General features: G+C 40.7%; 2 protein-coding genes across 4 annotated transcripts; both read left to right on the plus strand.

The window, feature by feature from the left end:
• The first annotated feature begins 3495 nt into the window (after positions 1-3495).
• mtch2 (mitochondrial carrier homolog 2) lies at positions 3496-9132 on the plus strand. 3 transcript variants are annotated; one of them, XM_027028296.2, is made up of 13 exons: positions 3497-3642; positions 4614-4698; positions 5070-5176; positions 5487-5510; positions 5683-5739; positions 6586-6643; positions 6738-6789; positions 6873-6932; positions 7031-7124; positions 7292-7339; positions 7459-7526; positions 7818-7893; positions 8829-9132. In XM_027028296.2, exons 1-13 carry the CDS (start codon positions 3556-3558, stop codon positions 8913-8915), a joined length of 903 nt encoding a protein of 300 aa, XP_026884097.1. In that variant the 5' UTR covers positions 3497-3555; the 3' UTR covers positions 8916-9132. The 3 variants fall into 3 exon arrangements, with proteins under 3 accessions (XP_026884098.1, XP_026884097.1, XP_026884099.1); XM_027028298.2 differs by lacking the exon at positions 5070-5176 and having other exon boundaries at positions 3550-3642; XM_027028297.2 differs by lacking the exons at positions 4614-4698; positions 5070-5176 and having other exon boundaries at positions 3496-3642.
• Positions 9133-11043: 1911 nt separating this feature from the next.
• On the plus strand, positions 11044-18341 carry psmc3 (proteasome 26S subunit, ATPase 3). Its single transcript, XM_027028311.2, has 11 exons — positions 11044-11131; positions 11692-11772; positions 11873-11998; positions 12712-12816; positions 12986-13048; positions 13177-13314; positions 13554-13697; positions 16626-16871; positions 17283-17428; positions 17734-17815; positions 18182-18341. The coding sequence occupies exons 1-11, from the start codon at positions 11090-11092 to the stop codon at positions 18290-18292; spliced, it is 1284 nt and encodes a 427-aa protein (XP_026884112.1). The 5' UTR covers positions 11044-11089; the 3' UTR covers positions 18293-18341.
• The last annotated feature ends 10 nt before the right edge of the window (positions 18342-18351 follow it).

The raw sequence follows: 18351 nt of genomic DNA on the forward strand, positions 1-18351 counted from the left end.
AACGTGACAAAAAGGAGTAGAGGCTGCAATTACATGAAATGTTAAAGGAGTTTAGTCTGTTACTTTACTCACTGGTGTCATTTCTCTTTACTAAACTGATGATTGGAGTAAGAGTAAACAATGACTTGGGTGATGAGATTACGGTTACGGTTGATTACATCATTAAATTATTTATTACAGTGAAGCTTTGTTAAGCAAACCTTTGTAATCTGTAACTTTGCATTTACATATATGAGCCAGTGATCTGTTTTGTTTTGCTCTGCATCAGGCTTGTGCTGGCACAACATTCTAAATATATATACATTATATATATATATATATATATATATATATATATATACACACATTATATATATATATATATATATATATATATATATATATATATATATATATATAATAGTTTGTTATTGCTTAAGGTGAATGCATTATTATGTAAATCCAGGTATTTGTATGACACTCAGTGAACAGTATTGACATAAACTGTCCAAACTGAGGAGAAAAAAACAGGGGTGTATTAACAACTGTTAATAACGAATGTCCCTAAGTAAAAAGGGTTAGACGATTTCCTGTTTCAGTCATTTCTATATGCTAGCTACTCTTTTAAAGTCTCACATCTACTTAGCAACAAAAAGAGGAAGATGACTGGCATGACAAAATTCATGATATTCAGTTTATAGTATGGACATAATTAGTATACAGTACTAACGTAATCAGTATACAGTACTGTTACGACCCTATAACTGCACCTTTTGTATGCTCAAGTTCTAGGACCAAAAAGGGTACAACATAAAAAACATGGAGACGCACTCTGTACAGCGTTTTCAGTGATGCATTGTTATTGGGGTTTTTTTTATATATGGTAAAAAAAACCACATACAAAATATATACAACAACAGCAACATAAACCGAATCTAAAGAGTTTCTTTATGGTGGGCTTTACTCCAATACAACAAACAAAAATTAATAAAGCAATTCTACCAGTAACTTCCCTGAATCAAAAGAAAATAAAATACAATCATTCTTACCTCAACTCCTTATTACAAAACAGAAATACAGCAGCAAGGCAAAAAGAACACAGCATCCACCCCTACGACTTCAAACAATAACAAATCTCAAGGTTTCTGGCAACTGAAAATCTGTATATGACTCTCAGTAGTCCTTTTTGAAACTGGCTATATCAACACAACACTCCTAATGGAGAAGCATTACATCTAACCACTCGAGGCCCTGTGCATAACACCTTTAAAGATCAAGTACACTCATAAGGCTCTATCTAAGAAGCTTGTTAGACAGCAAAGTACTAACTTCTAAGGGCCTATTCAAAGAACCTGGGCAGAAAAAGGAGACACCTCGATCTCAAAGGCAATCTATGACTGACAGTGATATTACAAACTCAGAGATGCATCTACCGTACTACACATGGTGACTACTGACAAGACACCACGGTGCACCAGCACATACCTTACACAGGTATTTAAGGAGAGGTTGATTATCCCGTTGGCCAATCAAGTTGTCCGTTGTGACGAGTCATGTCTGCAGCTCACTGGTTTTCTTAGTGCACCCTCATGTGGCTAACCTGGAAAACAAATCTTAACGCCACAGTAGAAAGAAACAAACTTGTAATGTCCCAAGGACATAACAAGTACTGACATAATCAGTATACATGGAACCTCTTAATGGTTTAATTCTTTGAGATCATTAACTTGTTATTTTTGACTAAATGTATAAGAGGTGGTCTCTGAACATTTAAGAAAAATTTAATGAAACAGGTAATTTAGTTATAAGAATACTGAAAATGTTTATGCAGGCTACAAAATCCATTGAGAGCCATGTTTGAAGATCAAGTGATAGTTCAGCAGCTGTGTTAAGAAGCAATCTTGTATTAATGTAGTTGTGCTAGGTAGAAGGTAACCCAAATTGTTGAGGTCCACAGCATTTACAATTCACTAATTTTCTTTCTCTAACCCATGTTGTAGCTAATGTATTCTTGGTAATTTGCAAATATGTTTCAACCGGTTTCAACAGTTGTGTGACTTGACAGACTAGGTAAAAAGGAATGTTACTGACCTAATGGACTCGGTGGTAAGTAATGTTACTGGCTGTTGTTGGGGCAGTGTTTGCCAGTTTAAGTCTCACCACTACTAAGTTGCCACTGTTGGACCCTTGAGCAAGACCCTAAGTGTCAATTGCTCAAGTTGTATTCATTCCTAACTGTAAGTTGCTTTGGATAAAAGTGTTAGCTAACTGATGTAAATGTAATATTTCTTTCCACCTTACAGGCCAAGTGGTAAGCCTCATCATTTTATGAACTTATTTCAGGAATAATGGAAATACTGTAGTTGACACAAATGGGTAAATTTATCAATGCTGTTTATGATTTAGGATGAAAATAACAGCCATGTATATGTAAATACCGGCACTCCTGAGGTAATTACCTCCTGTAAGTGTGAGTACCAGACATGTCAGTATTTAGACACTTGGACACACTTAAAATAAGGTTTGTGAACCTGATGAATACATCCAGATGCTGTCCTCTCAGAATGCCCCTATAGTCCAACTGATGTGAGTGAAACATTTAGCTATGTGCTCAGTGTATGAGTGCATGCTGGGATAAGTGCAGAAAAAATGAAAGTTAAAGTTGTTAACTATTGTTAGAATTCTCTACAATGTGACTCCCTTTTCTGTAAATAGTTCTCTCTCTTTCTCATATCATGCTGTCCTATGCCGTGTTACACCTATGATAGGTGTAAGGCTATATCAAATGGTCTGGAGTTATTGTCTGTCTAGACATCGCATAGCATATCATGTCATGTCTGAACATATTGCACTGTTATGTCATTTACATAAATTGCTTTGGATAAAAGCATCGGCTAAATGCCATAAATGTAAATGTATTCGATGAGTAGATGACAAAGAGCATCTGCAAATAGCTGAAAATGTAAATAAAGTTCCACCGCAAAACTGCATTTTCCAGCCAAATTAGTTTGACTACAGGCTATGTAACCAAAATTAAAGAATGACCTGTTTTTCACTCTTCTTCAGTTTTGAATCCACAACTAGTACTAGATGTGTTCTCAGTTGTCCGAAGACCTATATTTTACTTAACAAATTAAATTTTTCTCAGCGTCATATGTCCTGATTGTGACAGGATCAATAAAGTGCGAGTGCCAAATAATTTCCCAGCCACACTAATCTGAGGTTCTAGCTTTTACAGTTAACTAACTTCCTACAGTTTGTTCATGGATGGATTTTTGGTCAGTATTTTATCAATTTGTTTGTTACATTTTAAACGAATTAAATATTAATTAAATGTTATTCCTCCTTATTATTTGTATTTAAATCTGCTTTCTCTTTTAAAGTATACAACAACGTTTTTAACGGAGACTTTTATTTTCGCGTTCGCTGTTGTGGCTAGAATCACTAACTTCGCTCGTTTCGTGTTTGACGCCCACAACTTGAACTGGTCACGTGACGTGGGCACGCAGTCAAACCTTTCTTGCGTGCGCAGGCCGCGCGCTCAGTCCTGGTCCTGTTTGGTGGGGGACGGCGATAATGGCGGATACATGTGGCCAAATAGTTCTGGGGTCCGGGCTGACCGTCCTGTCTCACCCTCTTATGTACATCAAGGTTTTAGTCCAGGTAAGGATGCTAGTGCGGATATTTAGGACATACACGCAAGAAAAAGGGCCGCCCAGGTAGAGTTTGATCATTAAAGCTGTGCTAGTCAGCTCGGATACCTCGTTAGCTCGCTAGCTTTTACATGGCAGTCAGAGACTGACTGACTTACTGACTGACTGATTGTGTCGCCCGGTCTCTTATGTCCGAAGTGTCCAGTGTAATTTGACTCCTCTGTATGTGACAGTGCCGTTGCTGAGTTTTTATTTTATCTATCAGTGCAGTATATATGCTAGGTAGCTTAATCAGCTAATTGGGCTGCTGTTGACATGGACTTGTTGTCGTTCTAAAGGTCAGGTCACGGTCCGCATGTCGGATCCTCCTCAGCAGATCAGTACATTCAGTATAAACTCCTCCGCACAAAACCAGACGTCCCAAGGCGAACCACGGCCAGAATTAGAGTTAGCCGTAATGTTAGTTAAACGGAAAATTCATATGTTCGGGTTAGTGTGATTTAGCGTTCGTTTTTTTCCCCCTAGAGTTTCGCAGGTTATTGAACTTGTCATAGTTCTTTGCTGCGTATTTTGGCTTTATACCCCACCACACAAGTGCTTATGTAGACACACATTTAACATACCGTCTGTCTTTGCATATAGCTGTGCTATTGCGCGTTTTACCCTGCTTCCTGTTTGCTTCCCTTTTCGACAAAAAGGGAGTTGCCACACATTCTGGATGACTTTCAGACCACACTTTGTACATTGTGATAAAAATATCCGTAAGGCTAGTGTAATTGGAAGTCTAGTTTAACCCTTTATTTGTTACATTTCAATGTTTAAGGGGGGGTGAGCTCCTCCTGTACTTTCACATCACTTCTCAAAAGTGAGGATGGTGCTTGTGAAGTACCTTTGGCCTCCAATCCCAGCCCCTCACTTAGAGGTAGTAATGTCATGCCGGAATAATGTCTACATTTATAATGCTATTCTCCTCACTCTTAGGTTGGACATGAACCTCTTCCACCCACTCTAGGCAGGAATGTGTTTGGCAGACAGGTTTATCAGCTTCCAGGATTATTTGCATATGGTAAGATTAATTAAATCCTTATTTTAGTTTCATATAGTAAAAAGAAACAGTGGGTACATTTTTATTAAAAAGTAGTGAAGTTGGTGTTCTGGCATAAGCATTGTTGAATTCGAATGTATCCTGCTTCTTGAGACCTGTCTGATCTACCCATGAGACAGGAACCGAGTTGTTTGAAAGAATCTTTGGGTTACGTCAAAAGGGCTGTGTGGTGATTTCTTGTTTAGTGACTAAAAGGTTGCTTGCTGTCTGCCTGAGTGCAAAGAGTGATGAAGTAGTCTATCATTTAGCAGTGGCTGGTGTTAAGTGTTACGTGTGTTGAATTATTAGGCTTGAACTCATTTCTTATTTTAATGTTTTATTTATTTAAATAGCTAAACACATAATAAAGATCGATGGGAAGTTGGGCCTGTTCAACGGTCTCGTCCCCAGACTCTGTGCCGGCACTGTTGGCACTATTGTTCATAGTAAAGTGTTGCAGGTAAGACTGGCTTCAGCTGTCTTTGTATGGTATGCTCGACGGACCTTTTGTACCAGTAGCATAGGGCTCCATCAGTCCTTACCTTGAAGTCCCTGAGTTAGAAGCAGTGCTGTATCTTGGCCCAGCATGCCGCGGATGAGAGCACGCACTGGTGATGGGATGCAGTTAGGGTTCGTCTGTTGTGTTTTGCTGTCCTCCTGCAGGGTGCTTTGTTCTCACCTTGGCTCTGGTTCAGCACATGTGCCTATCGGACAGCTGAGAAGCCTTTTTTAAACAGTTTTACTAACTCTTATATTTTTGTCCTCCCCAGAAATGCCAGGAAAGCAACTTTGAGGTAATGTTCTCTTTGAGTCCTAAAGATTTATAAGAGCTGCAGAAGTCACTAGTAGTGCCCTGTTTTTTTAATGTACATCTGGTTTATTTTAACATAATAAAAGGGTGTTTTGAGTGTATTGAGGAAGAGCTGAGTCAGGCTGGTTATCCAGAGTTCTCTCTTCCTCTCCCAGGTTATGTGCAGTGGCCAGAAAGTGGAGGAGGGCTCTCTGGAGCATGTAGTCAATGAGGTGCGTGTTTCATCCAGAAGCTTAATAGAAATGGCTATAGATAGTTTTCCTTCTGTTGCCTGCCACAAACATTTAACTACTGCATGAAGACATTTGCTGTTGTTTCTACTGGATAAACAACAAAAACAATATTAACACTTGTTTGATGGCATTTGTTTAACTATCCATTTGTTTTATTGGTTTTTGATATTGCTCTTTCAAATTAGTGTATTGACATTTTATTGGGTTTTTTTTATGTTTAATTTCACACAATTTTGGATGCTTCTTGGTGTTGCTGGTTATAGTATGTGCACTTACCAACTGTTCCTAGGACATACTTTATATCTACATTCACAAGCAATTGTTTTAAGTACCTATCATACAGGTGTTTTGGGTTTCTGGGGGTTTGTATTGTACCATAATGGCTTTTAGCATCTGGTGGCCTGCATGGCTTCAGCCACCCTGGATTCTATTGGTCTCTGGTCATTATCTCAGTGGAGCACCAGGATGGTTATCAGACGGGTATAAGATGATCAGCAGCACAACGCTTTGCCTGAAATGGCAGAGTCATGGTTGAGTGTTGAGCATATATCAGGCGGATTGAGGCTGTAGTTCTTAGATTAATCCTTGACACTTGGGTTGAAAGCAGTCCCCTTCCAAAAGACAGAAAATAGAATGTTCAAGGAGTGGCTGGTGAGTATAGATTCTGTGTGAATCGTTGAATTTTTGTTAAACTGAATGAATTTCTAGCAACTCTAATTTCATCATTTCTACAGCCAGACGAGCTCATGGTTATACTGACAATTGTGTGCTTGTACAAGTCAGCTGTGTTATCCACTCATGCTGTGATTTTTCTCCTTGTCACAGACAACAAGAGAGGTCATAGCACGCTCCTGTGCCACAATCCTCACACACCCATTCCATGGTATTGCTCTTGGATTTGAATTTCAGTTTGACTGAGTTTGTACAAACCACAGTGCGTGTTTGCATCAGTGATATGTTTTTATGGATCCTTCCAGTGATCACCCTTCGGTGTATGGTCCAGTTTATTGGAAGAGAAGCCAAATACAGGTCAGTCTGCGTCTCCTGCACAATACCCCTCTTGTCCTCTACATATGTCTCCATTTTGCTGACACTGTTTTTGGCATTTTCAGCGGTGTCTTTGATTCAATTGTTACGATCTACAGAGAAGAAGGAATCCTTGGATTCTTTGCGTACGTAGTAACATTGGCTTTATTGATCATAAGGGTGTTAGACGTCAAGTCAGTAACGTGTGTGTGTGTGTGTGTGTGTGGGTGTATCTGTCCCACAGTGGTCTCATCCCACGTCTTCTCGGTGACATCATCTCTCTCTGGATTTGCAACATACTTGCTCACCTTATCAACACATACGCAATCGATGACTCAGTAAGTCTGCGTGCTGTTGGGCTGTGTGCCCGATGATAACCCAGGACACGGCGGAACTCAGTACTTCTGTAATAGAAACCACCAAAATGCTAAGTGTAGTGATGTGGAGTCATTTTCATGGGTTTTACAGCAATCCCAGCAATTCCTGGTTTTATTGTCCCTTGTAGATGAGTCACACAGGGGAGATTAAGAACTGCTCTCAGGCTATGACTGGGGTGAGTAACACTGGCTGTGACTGGGGAGGGGGTGAGTAGCTCAGGCTGGAATCGTTTGAGGATTCCACCTGCAGGGTTCTTTGAGAGTCTGATGTCTTTCTGTCTCTGTTGATCTCTAGTTTTTTGCCAGTATGCTCACATATCCCTTTGTGTTGGTGTCCAACCTAATGGCGGTCAATAACTGTGGGTGAGTGGTATCTTGACCTTAGACTGCAGATGTAGTTTTGAATATGTAGTGTGTGTGTGTGTGTGTGTATATATATAGTTTTCAAAATAGTTTATGCAATTAATTTTTTGAAACTCTATTTTGTTATTGGGCTGTGACCCAGTTTAAGCAAGGTTAGTGCCTGGGTTCCTGTTTGCAGTGCTTTAATGGGCTACTTTTTGTAAGACTAGCTCTAGGTGCTTCCCTGTCTTTTCTTAGTAGGAAGAAATGCCTTGACAAAGGTCAAGACCAGTACCATTTTCTGTGTTTTAGGTTGGCTGGGGGTCTCCCACCCTATGCTGCAGTCTACCCCACCTGGGTCGACTGCTGGAGACACCTGAGCAGAGAGGTCAGCACGCAGACACACCCGCACTGTTTCAGGCCCCACCTCTCATGTGCATGACACTAGTAATGTTGTGTTAGTGAAGTCTGGTATTGGTTCTGAACAAGTTCCAAAATTCCAAAAGCAGTTACCCTTCGTTTCAGTTCCACTTATCTGTTCAACCAGCATATCTTCATTTGCCCATGCTTCAATTATACTCCTACAGTTGGAGCACAAAAATCTGTAGTTTTACGTATAAGGACATTAATAAAAACCATCTGGTCCTTAGTCTTAAAATTAGGCAAATACATCCTTAGAACAACACATGACAAATTACACCATGTCATTATTTAACAAAAATCAAGGCCAAAATGCAGTAAGTACACCCTTATGGCTTCCATATGAATTAAGAGGGTAAACAGCAGCCAGGTTCTGCCCTTGATTTAAGCAATCATAAGCAAGTGTGATCACCTCTATATGCAAATGTTTTGGAAGTTTGCATTCAGGTCTGTGTTTACACAATGCCAAGGAGGAAAGACATCAGCAATTGTCTTAGAGAAGCAATTATTGCTACCAGTCAATCTGTCATGGGTAAAAAGGCCATTTCCAAACAAAGTTCTTCATTCTGCAGTGAGCAAGATTAATCACAAGTGGAAAACATTCAAGACAGTTGCCAATCTTCCCAGGAGTGAATATCTCAGCAGATTTCACCCCAAGGTCAGATCAGGCAATGCTCAGAGAGACTGCGAAAAAGAGCCATGGTGTTGCTGCTAAAGGTGGTTCTACTAGTTATTGGTTCATGGGGTGAATAGAGCTAAACAGCTAAAAATGACATGCCCAGAACCTGGCTTTAGGTCTGCTCTGAAAGAATAAGACTGATGTGTTCTCTCTCTCTCTCTCTCTCTCTCTCTCTCTCTCTCTCTCTCTCTCTCTCTCTCTCTCTCTCTCTCTCTCTCTCTCAGTGCAATATGAGCAGAGGTAACAGTTTATTCTTCAGGAAGTTACCAGTGGGGAAGACATATGCCTCTGCCCAGAAGCGATTTTACTGAATGGATCACCAACACCATAGTCTTTAATTATGATAATATAAACCAGGTGGTCTGAGAGTCGGGGTTGAGTAGGGGTGGGGGAACTCCTAATTCTTTATATGTACTTGTTTGATTTTTTTTTTTTTTTTCCCCTGTCTGTCAGCTTCCAAAAAATTAAATTTCCATTGTTTTCACATGGAGTTGTTTTGATTTAGAAACATAAAAAGCTTTATTTTAATATGTGTAATAATTTGTATACATGCCACAAGGAAACCAACCTCAATACTGGTGTTTTAAAGTCAGCCAATCTGATATTTTTCCTAGCCCTGGGGCAGGGGAGATGGGGTGAACAGTTTACATTTACATTTTAGACATTTTTGTCAGATGTTCTTATACAGATCATCTTAAAATTTCAATAATATTACAATGGTAGTACAGAGGAACAGTTCTAAGCATTACCTTTTGCTTTGGAGTTTCATTGGAAAGTACTTATCGATCAAGATGTTTTCGTCTCCCAGCTTTCATTCACGTTGACTGAGTGATGGATAGTATAGAGAACTTTCTGTGCCAGAGCTGTGCATGTAGCTCTTGAAATGAGTTGTGTTTAAATATCTTCTGCCTGGCATACCAGCTGTGGGACAAGCAGCTGTTGAGCCCTTGGAGAGAGCACCCATATTCATATTCTCTCTCTCTCTCTTTCTCTCTCTCGCTCGCTCGCTCGCTCTCTCGCGCTCTCTCTCTGTGTGTGTGTGTGTGTGTGTGTGTGTGTGTGTGTGTGTGTGTGTGTGTGTTTTCTCAGTGCGCCATGTGGGGGCTTGTGCTCTCGCACCCTCTCTGCTCTCCACAGCTCCCCTTGTGGTCAGGCGGGTTTTCCGTTGTATATTTGTATTAACGTCGTCATTGATCCAAATAAATCTTAGTTTGCCTTTTCTTGATCTGTTGACCATGTTTGTATGTTACTTCCATCATGTTGTCACATGGATGTTTACATGTATGTAAGGTATTTGATTTTTATTTAAATTGTCACAATTGTTACATGAAGATGTCTGGTATGTTCTGAGGTTTTAGATGGAATTCGTTTGACCTTGATGGCTGGACAGTTGGCTGACTTTTGTACAGGAGGTTGGGGGTTTGAATCCTAATCAGTGCATCTCCAGTGTGGTCCCTTAGACAAAGGCCTTAACCTTGCCCACCTACCTCATTAACAGTGAGAGATTGCAGTAAGCGTGTCATACCGGCTCAGACGTCACCTGGGTCAACAAGGTCTGTCAGTGGGCTACTGGAATAAATACAAGACACTCATAACTATTGAAAGACAGCAAAGAGGCAGTCATCATGGCACCACGGGAACAAGTGCTGAATATAAGATCAATGGTGATTGGGATCTATACCAGGCAGGACCCTGGATGCAGACTGATGCAGAAAGCACATAAGAGTGAGGTGCAAGATACTGGAACACCATAACCAGGTAGTTGTACAGAAACATCTGCCAAGTATGGGCTGGAAGTTAAAGTGGGATACACCCTCAAAGGTGGTGGAAAATGACCATGCTAAGATGCTGTGGGACTTCCGGATCAGATGGTAATGATGGCTAACCAACTGGACATACCCACTGAACAATAGTTGGTGGAAAAAATGTCATCCAGAAAGTGGGTTAGTATTTCTCTTGGTAAGGAACAAGCAAATTATATATTTAAATGTAATTAGCCAGAAATCTGAAATATACTGATATTGAAAGCATAAATAAGACTGCAGTATGAATGAAGTTACTTATATAGCACCCTTCTTAGAAGAAAAGGTGGTTTGCAATAAACTCAGCTTTTTGACATCAAGTCAACACACCAGTGAGTAGAATAGTGTCAACGTTTTTCAATTTTAAGAACAAATCAATAAGTTGTGCACTTAGAAAACTGTGATACTTCATGTGTTTTCCAACCAATCTTGTTGCTTTAATTATAATAACTTTGTATCATATGCACTCAAATACAGGATTTCTCGATTGTTATCATATGAGGGTATTACACGATTGTGTATTAAAACAAAAATATATGAAGAAACTGCTCCGGAGAAAGCGTGCCAAAATGTTTTTGAGAGGTCCGTACTGCGCCTCCGACCCAGAAGGTGGCAGGCGTCCTTAACGGTGGAGGTTAAAGCTGTGAACACCAGCAAGCGAGGAAGCGGTCAGTCGCTTCAAGATGTCGTCTCTGAATGACAGATCAGTTTGGGACGAAGTGGAGGTTTGTTTTAACTTTCTGTAATTATATTGTTTGTAGATGGAAGTTTTTAAAAGAATGCCGTAGCAGCGTCCGTCAGAGAAAATCCTAGCTTCCGAGGACTCTAAGCTAGTTAGTTAACCCAGATCTTAGCATGCTAACTGTTCAGTCCTCTAGCATGACACAGTGAAATTTTTGAGGTGGTTCACGTTTGGAACACAAATCCGTTCAGAACAATGTAGCTAGAGAATATAAAAACAAAAACTTGTAGCTTCGTGGACTTAGTATTGGTAAGATAACGGTAAATGTAATTACGTACGGCTGTTTGCAAAACAAAACCGTTTGATGAACCTAGCTATAGTCAGCATGGTTGCTAGGTGACTAACGCTAGCTAGGTTTTTAACAGTGGCTGTAGTTGAAGCTTTTATCTGCTAAGGAATAAAGAGTGTATTCACATGAGGTGAGCTTAGAAAATCAGTGAAAGAACTGAGAAAGGAATCTAACTAGCTAAGTGTAATAAAAAACAAGCAAAAAAAACCCACCACAGCTGAATAAATCAGAACCGAACCTGTGGCTGTTCACAGGATGGGATTGGTGAGGAAGTCTTAAAGATGTCTACTGAGGAAATCGTGCAGCGGACACGACTCCTGGATAGTGAAATAAAGGTACGGGTTTTTAATGTTGGTAATGGAAAAAGTGGGCTGGTTACCTAGCTAAGTGAAAATTACTATTACTGAGCGCTCAACGTCCTTTGTTTGGTATCAGATCATGAAGAGTGAAGTGCTGCGAGTCACCCACGAGTTGCAAGCTATGAAAGACAAGATTAAAGAAAACACAGAGAAAATTAAAGTGAATAAGACTCTACCCTACCTCGTCTCCAATGTCATAGAGGTAAGGCACCTAAGCAAATTTGACAAGCCTATCTTGAGGATTCTGGATTTCTCCTCACAGGTTAGACCAAATCTTTGGAAAAGAATTTGTGATTAAATTCTCCTTTGACAGTCTTGTGAATAAGCTGATCTCTGTCTGCAGGACATTCAGTAGGTTTTTCTGAACAACATGAGAGAGCAGATTTTGATTCAGTCTTCTTAACCGTTTTTGTGTCTAATAATTTAACAGTAAATTTGTATGGGTTTTTTAAGGTCTGATACTTTTAAACAGGTTAGTTTTTAAAAATCAGCAAACGGAAAGGAGTTGGAATTTAAAATTTAAAAAGGCGTTATTTGTAAAGCGTCCGAGTTTGAGAAAGGCGCTATATAAATGCAACTAATAATAATAATAATAATAATATTGTTGTTATTGTTGTCAGACCAATTCATGTACATGCAGCAGATAACACTTCACATTACTTTATCACATACTTATAACTACCCTGTCAGACTGGTATTGCTTAATTGTACAAACCTGCACCACATTTGTACATGAGTTAATACTCTCACCTGTAGCTTAAATGGCCGGTGTACAGTCATTCATTGAGAGTCATACTGCAGTGTGCAATTGTTTCTTTTAAAAATAAACGTTGGGTTTGTGTTGTGCACTGAGGCGACCTGTCTTGTGGAAGTGATGCGGGATGTGTGTCTTGACCTTGTCTTTGTGATTTCCAGCTGCTGGATGTGGACCCAAATGACCAGGAGGAGGATGGGGCCAATATCGATCTGGACTCCCAGAGGAAGGGAAAGTGTGCTGTCATAAAAACGTCCACGAGGCAGGTGGGTCCAACAGTGGTGACATCCTCTTCCCTCACAGCACAATAAGGGACTGATTCATTTTAATGCAAGAGTATTTTTACTAGATCATTAATATGCTGGCTGTTTCCTTGTTCATTTGGCTCTTTTTGTTATTGACATGTACTGATGTATGTTGCTGGAATGCCTGCAGACGTATTTCCTTCCTGTGATCGGCTTGGTGGATGCTGAGAAGCTGAAGCCTGGAGATCTTGTGGTGAGTGACCATATCCAGCAGCTCCCTCAACAGGAAAGGATCTTTGGATAAAGACTGGAAGAGTTCTTGGTTTTGTTACAGGTCAAACTTGTTTGTGTGTGTGTTTATGTGCATATATGTGCTTGCAGGGTGTCAATAAGGACTCATACTTGATTCTGGAGACACTGCCCACTGAATATGACTCTAGAGTGAAGGCCATGGAGGTAGATGAGAGGCCTACTGAGCAGTACAGTGATATTGGTGGCTTGGACAAACAGATCCAGGAGGTACAAGAGCATTAGCATTGATTGGTTCTTCACCTATATGTTATGAAATGAATACCCTGTGATTATATCAGTCAGTTCTGTCCCATTTGTTTTTGAGAAAAAATGTAATGGAAGGGCTTCCATAAAATTCCAGGACTATAATAGTGAAAATGATTACTGTGTGTATAGTTGGTTGAATTGATACTGTCTCCGTGCGTGTGTGCGCACGCGCACTGTGTATGTATCGTGTGTGGGTGTAGTTGGTGGAGGCGATTGTCCTACCCATGAACCACAAGGAGAAGTTTGAGAATCTGGGCATCCAGCCCCCAAAGGGTGTTCTGATGTACGGACCACCAGGCACGGGAAAAACCCTGCTGGCCAGAGCCTGCGCTGCACAGACCAAGGTAGGGCTGTGTTGGAACGGACTGGGGTAGGGCTGTGTTTAATTTGGGGACTCAAGCACATACATTCATCTGGTTCAGGCTGAGAAAGCCAGTATTGCTATCTAAAATACTGAAATTGCAGAAGACAGCCATGTGCAAGCAATCCCATTAACAGATCTCAAGCTTTTTAATAGTGTTGACGGCATCCTCCTAGGTACACCTGTTCAACTGCCCGTTGATACAGTTAATCATGTGAGCAACTCAGTGCTTTTAGGCGTGTAGCCATGGTCAAGATGAGCTGCTGATATTCAAGCTGAGCATCAGAATGGGGACATTCAGTGACTTTGAATGTTTAATGGTGGTGATGGACGGGCTGGACTGAGTATTTCAGAAACTGGTGATCATCTGGGATTTTCATGCAAAACCATCCCTAGGGTTTACAGAGAAAGGTCTGAAAATTCAAGTATCCAGTGAGCGGCAGTTCTCTGGTCAAAAATGCCTTGTTGATGCCAGAGGTTGGAGGAGAATGGCCAGACTGGTTTGAGCTGATAGAAAGGCAACAGTTACTCAAATAACCACTTATTACAACTGAGGTGTGCAGATTAGCATCTCTGAACACACAACACATAGCAGACAAGCTACTGCAGCAGAAGACCACACCAGGTACCACTCCTGTCAGCTAAGTACAGGCAACTGAGGCTACAGTTCACACAGGCTCACCAAATAGGACAACAGAAGATTGGAAAAACTTCATCTGGATGGTAGGGTGAGAATTTGGTCTAAACAACATAAAAGAATGGATCCATCCTCCCTTGTATCAATGGTTCAGACTGCTGGTGGTGATGAAAGGATGTTGGGGAAATTTTCTCGTCAAACGTTGAGCCCCTTAATGCCAGTTGAGCATCATTTAAACACTACAGCCTACCTGATAATTCCTGACCATGTCCATCCCTTTATGACTGCAGTGTACCTGGCGATTTCCAGACAGGTAATGTGGCACTGTACAAGGGCAGTGGTAACTCTGTGCTTAAGGTATTTGCCTAGTAATCAGGAGGTTGCCAGTTTCAAGTCCCACCACTGATGGGTTACTGCTGTTGGGCCCCTGAATAAGACCCTTAACCCTCAATTGCTCATAAAATTCAGTCCTAATTGTAAGTTACTTTGGATAAGTCTCAGCTAAATGCCAGATACTCAGTCCAGTAGAGCACCTTCTGGGATGTGGTGGAATGGGAGATTCGCATCATGGATGTTTAGCTGATAAATCTGCATCAACTATGATGATATCAATATGGATCAAAATCTCTGAGGAATGTTTCCAGAACCTTGTTGAATCTTTGTTGTAAAGAATTAAGTCAGTTCTGAAGGTAAAAGAGGGTCCAACACAGTACTGATGCAGTGGCCAGGCAGTGTGTCACTGGAAGATGATAGGACATCTTATTATGTGTTTGTTATTCAATATCTTTTTTATTTCAGATTTTTAAAAAATTTTTATTATAGTTTTACACATAGCAAGAGTCTGTCATTAACCTACAAATACCATGGAAGTGCCATCAAGTGTTGATTGGCTCACATATGTGTGTGAGGGCAGACATACTTTCCACAAGCTTGGCATGGTTTGTGTGAATTATATTTACACTTGCCCAATATGGATAAAGTGTTGTCAGTACGAATATGGAGTTGGTGTCATCCCCTCCTTTGCAGCTATTAAAGTTTCCAATCTTCTGAGAAGGCTTTCTACAAGATTTGAGTGTCGAATCTTTTGCCCATTCATTTTGAAGAGCATTGGTGAGGTCAGATACTGATGTTGGACGAAATCGCAATCTCCATTCTGGTTCATCTCAAAGGTGTTTGATGGGGTTGAAGTCAGGACTCTGTGTGGGCCAGTCAAGTTCTTTTACACCAGACTCACCCAACCATGCCTTCATGGGGCACAGTCATGCTGGAACAGAAGAGGACCTTCCCCAAACTATGCTCCCACAGTTAGGAGCATATATTTGTCCAAATTGTTTAGGTGTGCTAAAGCATTAATATTTCTCTTCACTGAACTATGGGGCCTTGGCCATCTTTGGCCACAAACAACCCCATAGCATTATCCCTCCTCCACCAAACCTTTCAGTTGGCACAAAACAATCAGGCAGGTAACTCTATTCTGGAATTTAAAACCCAGACTCATCCATCAGACTGCCAGAAGGAGAAGTGTGAGCCACAGTCCACAGACTGGAATTTCTAGGAGGAAAGAAATTTCATGAACTGACATGTTGCAATGGTGGTATTCTATTCAGTGTCCTCTTTAGAATGACCCATTCATTTATAAATGTTTGTAAAGCAGGCTGCATGCATAGGTGCTTGATATCAGTGGGACTGAATGAAACACCAGAATTCAATGATTAAGAGGCGTGTCCCAGTATTTTTGTCCATATATATATATATATATATATATATATAATATATATTAATATATATATATATATATATATATATATATATATATATATATATATATATATATATATATATCTCTATCTTATCTTCCCAAACTTGGCGTATTGCTTCATGTAGATAATCCTTTTTTTTTTTTTTTTTGTCATCAACCTCAAATCCAAAGTGCAATTAGTGTTTTCCCTATAAGATTATATTTCCCTTTAAGATCAGTGGCCAACAATACAGGCTGCCACTGTAACCTTTCTCGCTCAGGTAGGCTAATGCAGGCCATAGAGTTGCAAACCTTCATGCAGTCGAGAGAGAAAACGTCTTGTGCTGACTCTTATGAGAAGGTGTTGTATGTGATGTACCATTCAAAACTATGTCTCTGTTTAAACATAAGGCTTTGATGTTGTTGTTATTATTGTTCAGATGAATTCATATAACTGTACATCATGCTGGAGAACTGCTGGCCTGTCTTTAACTGTCTCATTGTGGTCCTTCTGTCTTTGCTGTTCCCTGTATTAGGCAACATTCCTGAAGCTGGCAGGCCCTCAGCTGGTGCAGATGTTCATAGGAGACGGCGCAAAGCTGGTGCGTGACGCCTTTGCACTGGCTAAGGAGAAAGCCCCTTCCATCATCTTTATCGATGAGCTGGATGCCATCGGCACTAAGCGCTTTGACAGCGAGAAGGCTGGAGACAGAGAGGTGCAGAGGACCATGCTGGAGCTACTGAACCAGCTAGATGGCTTCCAGCCCAACATGCAAGTCAAGGTACAGGCACATGGTTAAGCACTCACACCAGCTGTGTGTTGATATAAGTACCTCATAAATGTCTAGATGTTGGCATCATCTGCTATTTGGTGTTTAGGAGTTGTGAGGTTCATTTATACTGTTTTGTGCATTTCTGATCCATATTTTAATTGATTGAGTGATTGATTAGCCAACTGGCAAATTTAAAGATGTAATTTTGTTAATTTAAGTAATTTAGCCTGAATCAGTATCATTACTTTAGGAATCAAACCATTTCAAAGGCTTGTCATTTGTCAGCAAATTTCAAAGAACATCAGTGCAACACAGATAAATGGTTTCCACGGCTTGCGTACCATCACACACTCTGTTTGGGGTCCATAGCTCATGTAGATTTTGGTCCTGATTGCACATCCTGCAAGTTTGTCATTTCAGGTCATCGCTGCCACTAACAGGGTTGACATTCTGGACCCTGCACTGCTGCGCTCTGGCCGGCTGGACCGCAAGATCGAGTTCCCAATGCCGAACGAAGAGGCCCGCGCTCGCATCATGCAGATCCACTCACGCAAAATGAACGTCAGGTACATGGTGATGATTCAGTGGGGCAAGAACACCAGAATGGGGCCCGCCGACAGTATTAATCAGATATGTTTAGCTATAAAAGACATCAATATTGCCTAAATCAGCAGTTTCTGAGAAACTCAGCAAATGTTTTCATTCAGAATTCTCTCTCTCTCTCTCTCTCTCTCTCTCTCTCTCTCTCTCTCTCTCTCTCTCTCTCTCTCTCTCTCTCTCTCTCTCTCTCTTCCCCCCCCCCCCCCCCCCCCCCCCCCGCTCTCTGTGCGTGCGTGCGTGCGTGTGTGTGTGTGTGTGTGTGTGTGTCCAGCCCTGATGTAAACTATGAGGAACTGGCCCGCTGCACAGATGACTTTAATGGAGCCCAGTGTAAAGCAGTATGTGTGGAGGCAGTAAGTACTCTTCAGATTTGGATTAAACCTACAGTGTAGCTGACACCCCACTTAAGTAGTCATTCAGTAATTGAAAATATTCTTATTTGAATAAAAAGGTTGGCCAAAGGTATAGTTATCACTTTTTATTAATGTTTTTCAGTAACTGCTGTGCCATCAGATCAATGGGCTTTAAATAAAAGTGTTTTTGAAATGTACATACATTTATTTTGCTTATTGAATGTTTTGGTGTGGAACAGCCAGCCTCTTGGTCATCTGTGAAAGATTTCCATTACATCAGTCTTGTATCATCATTCTCATCAGTATTTGTCATGTGTTTGTGTGTCATAGCAGGTTTTTAATGTGTGCGCGTACATTGTTTTCTAGGGCATGATTGCACTGCGTCGCGGTGCCACAGAGCTAAATCATGAAGACTACATGGAGGGTATTCTGGAGGTACAGGCTAAGAAGAAGGCGAACCTGCAGTACTATGCTTAAACGTGTGTGTGTGTGTGTGTGTGTGTGTGTGTGTGTGTGTGTGTGTGTGTGTGTGTGTG

The sequence above is a fragment of the Electrophorus electricus genome, chromosome 21, assembly GCF_013358815.1.
Source record: "Electrophorus electricus isolate fEleEle1 chromosome 21, fEleEle1.pri, whole genome shotgun sequence".
Taxonomy (NCBI): domain Eukaryota; kingdom Metazoa; phylum Chordata; class Actinopteri; order Gymnotiformes; family Gymnotidae; genus Electrophorus; species Electrophorus electricus.